The following is a 2,994-nucleotide window of genomic DNA, read 5'->3' on the forward strand; positions in this document are numbered from 1 at the left end:
ATCCTTAGCTCTTCAATGTTAGAGCATAAAGCAAATATCCAAGAAGGCTTCCATGATGTAGCACCATTTCTCGCGCTTTTTAGGGTTTTATTAACATCTCTAAATTTCAACTAGAATTTTTAGGGTTCTACTAGCATCTCTGACTTTGACCTAGAATATACATTAGGCTACACCTAACTTACAAGAGATGCAAGTAGAAGTTTATTTCGCTCCATGCTACTTTACGATATTGCTAATATGGCAACATGCCATTCTAGATTCATAAAAGCTTGTTCTTTTATGTAAGCAAGTGCCTTGCTATCAAGGTCTTCTCTTTCAACTTCAAGGCAATTGCACATATTTGCGTTTCTTCTAAAAGAAGACGTTATTAGTTACAAAATTCCATGATAGTCTAATGATACAAACGCAATCACCTGGCATAAAGTATGATAGCGACCACCTAGCACAAAGTATGTTCACTTGGTTGAGTTATGAGCATTTTGACTTAGTATGTAGTTGAACTTTGTCCTTCAAAATTGCCAAGTTTATCGCAACTGTGTTTGTAAGAACCACACAGACTAGATAAAATGCAGTTCAATTGTTTGTCCTCATCAACTTTGACAAATCATTGAATGGAGCCTTTGGTGCTGAATCAACTCAGCATGCCTTGGAAGCCATTTGATGTCAAGTAACTTTACAATTATCAGAATCCATTGTCCACCCTCTATTACCTAGGGTTTCCTCTCTCTCCGCATACTCAATGGGACCATATTCTAACATTGACAATGCTGATGCATTCCACAAACTCAATTCTAGAACATGATCTGCAGCATGTCTTCCTTGTTCTACGTTTCCATGAACCCTACACCCACTAAGGAAGCTTGACCATACAATAGTACCTGGCAAATATGGCATGCATTGTACGAGTTTCTCTGCCTCTTGTAACCTTCCTACCCGGCCAAGAAGATCAACTATACAGTAGAAATGCTCCACAGTTAGTTCAACACCATACTCTTGGTTCATTAAACAAACATGATAGCAAGCTTCGTCAACCAAACCTGCATGTCTACATACAGACAAGATATTTAGAAAGGTCACCTCATCAGGCATCACCCCTTCACATTGCATCTGCTGAAAGAGATGGATGACCTCAATATCATGGCCATGTTGTGAACTAGCTGAAAGCAAGGTGTTCCAAGAGATTACATTGCGTTTGGACATATTGCTGAAAACTGAGAGTGCATCGTGCATGCTTCCACATTTGCTGAACATACTGACAAGAGCATTACAGACTAGAAGATCTGCATTCAAACCAAGTTCCACAATGCTAGCATGGAGCAGCTGCCCTTCTTGAAGCGCAACTTCATCAGCACATAGTTCAAGCATGCTAGCAAAGGTAACACTGTTTGGTCGGATGCCTTCCTGCAACATTTGCGAAAATATATTCAGAGCTGGCATCACATGCTTAGAATGAGCATATGCTGTTATCATCGTTGTCCACAACACAACATCACCTTTTATTGGCAGCTTTTCAAATGTACAACAGGCATCATCTAACCTTGCACATCTGTTATACATGCTAACAAGGGCACCACCAATCAATGAGCTTATTTGAGAAGTGGTTTCAACTATGTAAGCATGAATCAGTCTGCCTGTCAGTAACATGGTTGGATCAGAGCAGCACGATAAGATCGTGATAAAGGTAACTCTGTTCGGATTTAGACCTGCCTGGATCATTTTGGAAAAAATATGGAGGGCCTCTTTGGTTAAGCTATGCTGAGCATATGCAGAAATCATGGTGGTCCACAAGACAATGTTCCCAGATTTTACTGCAGTGAAGACGTTGTGAGCATCTTCGACACTCCCACATTTGCCATACATTGTAACAATGGCACCAGCAAGCGTAATCTCAGATTCAAGTTGGCTCATAACAATACAGGCATGAACAAGTTTACCCCCCTTCAAGGAAAGCAGCTTTATGCATGCATTGAGCATGTGATGTAAGGTGGCCTGAGTTGGCTCAAACCCCTGTTTCTGCATGTTTTCAAAGATTCCAAAAGCCTTTTCCACCCCATGCCGTACACAGCATCCAATCATCATGTTCCAGGACACCTGGCTTTTCTGTTGTAAGGAATTGAATGCCATCCATGCGTCCTGGGGGCTGCCCGACTTGTCGTACGCATGGATGAGGCAATCGATGAGGTACGTGTGCTGCTCTAAGCCATGTCTTCGGATGAGGCCATGAATGTGCTTGGCATCTGAGAAGGACCCTGAATGCACACATGCTTGGAGAGTGCGAGAGAGTGCAGTAACGACATCGGTACGACAGGATACCTGAGAGGCAAGGACGTCGGTGCGACATGATACCTGAGTGGTGGCCTGGCAGGACTGTTGGGTGTCAAGGGGTTGGAGGAGGGGCAGCTTGTCGGGAAGCACATGGCCAGATGTCCAGACAAGCCCTGCTGGTCTTGTGTGGACACTGCAGGGGGGCGAGCAACCCCGCATGGACCTGAGGGCCGCGATCTCATGGTGGAAGGGGGCAGGCCTTAAGCGAAAGTTGTCCCAGTCCCGCACTACAGAAGATGAAAGCCGGATCGCTTTTCATTGAAACCACGAAGGCCTATATATTTAGACTCCTTGGCAGCGTTCCAAATTTTTTATTCTTTCTCTCTCCAAATTTTTCCCCTTTCTCTATATTTTTCGCTCATGTCTCGATATATACAATTTTTTGAATATTTAAATATTTATACATATATCAGATTTTTTGAATAAATGATATATGTAATATCATAAAAATTAAGCATCCAATATACTCAAATTTTGAATATCTGATATAGTCAAATATACAATATATGTAATATGTACTATGATATATGTAGTATGTATATCGTATATTTGAGCATATTAATATATATATCATATATCAAATATATTTGATATGTATATATTATCCAATTAATATACGAATTGAATATTTGATATCAATAAATTATCGAATTGGATATTGTATGTATG

At 40.9% G+C, this 2,994-nt stretch overlaps 1 protein-coding gene across 1 annotated transcript; it reads right to left on the reverse strand.

Moving 5' to 3' along the window:
• Positions 1 to 791: 791 nt before the first annotated feature.
• LOC148022893 (pentatricopeptide repeat-containing protein At4g18520, chloroplastic-like) lies at positions 792 to 2,567 on the reverse strand. The gene is made up of 2 exons (XM_087695836.1): positions 1,078 to 2,567; positions 792 to 950 (listed from the first exon to the last, which is right to left on the reverse strand). The coding sequence occupies exons 1-2, from the start codon at positions 2,482 to 2,484 to the stop codon at positions 930 to 932; spliced, it is 1,428 nt and encodes a 475-aa protein (XP_087551962.1). The 5' UTR covers positions 2,485 to 2,567; the 3' UTR covers positions 792 to 929.
• Between the last annotated feature and the right edge of the window lie 427 nt (positions 2,568 to 2,994).

The sequence above is a fragment of the Lygodium microphyllum genome, chromosome 16 (assembly GCF_053477565.2).
Source record: "Lygodium microphyllum isolate KBCC chromosome 16, Lygodium_microphyllum_v1.1.10, whole genome shotgun sequence".
In the NCBI taxonomy this organism is placed as follows: domain Eukaryota; kingdom Viridiplantae; phylum Streptophyta; class Polypodiopsida; order Schizaeales; family Lygodiaceae; genus Lygodium; species Lygodium microphyllum.

Coding starts and splice junctions, on each gene's coding strand:
- LOC148022893 (XM_087695836.1), bottom strand. CDS start 2,484: ATGCGGGGTTGCTCGCCCCCCTGCAGTGTCCACACAAGACCAGCAGGG. Junction 951..1,077: donor AAGGGGTGATGCCTGATGAG/GTGACCTTTCTA, acceptor TCTACTGTATAG/TTGATCTTCTTGGCCGGGTA.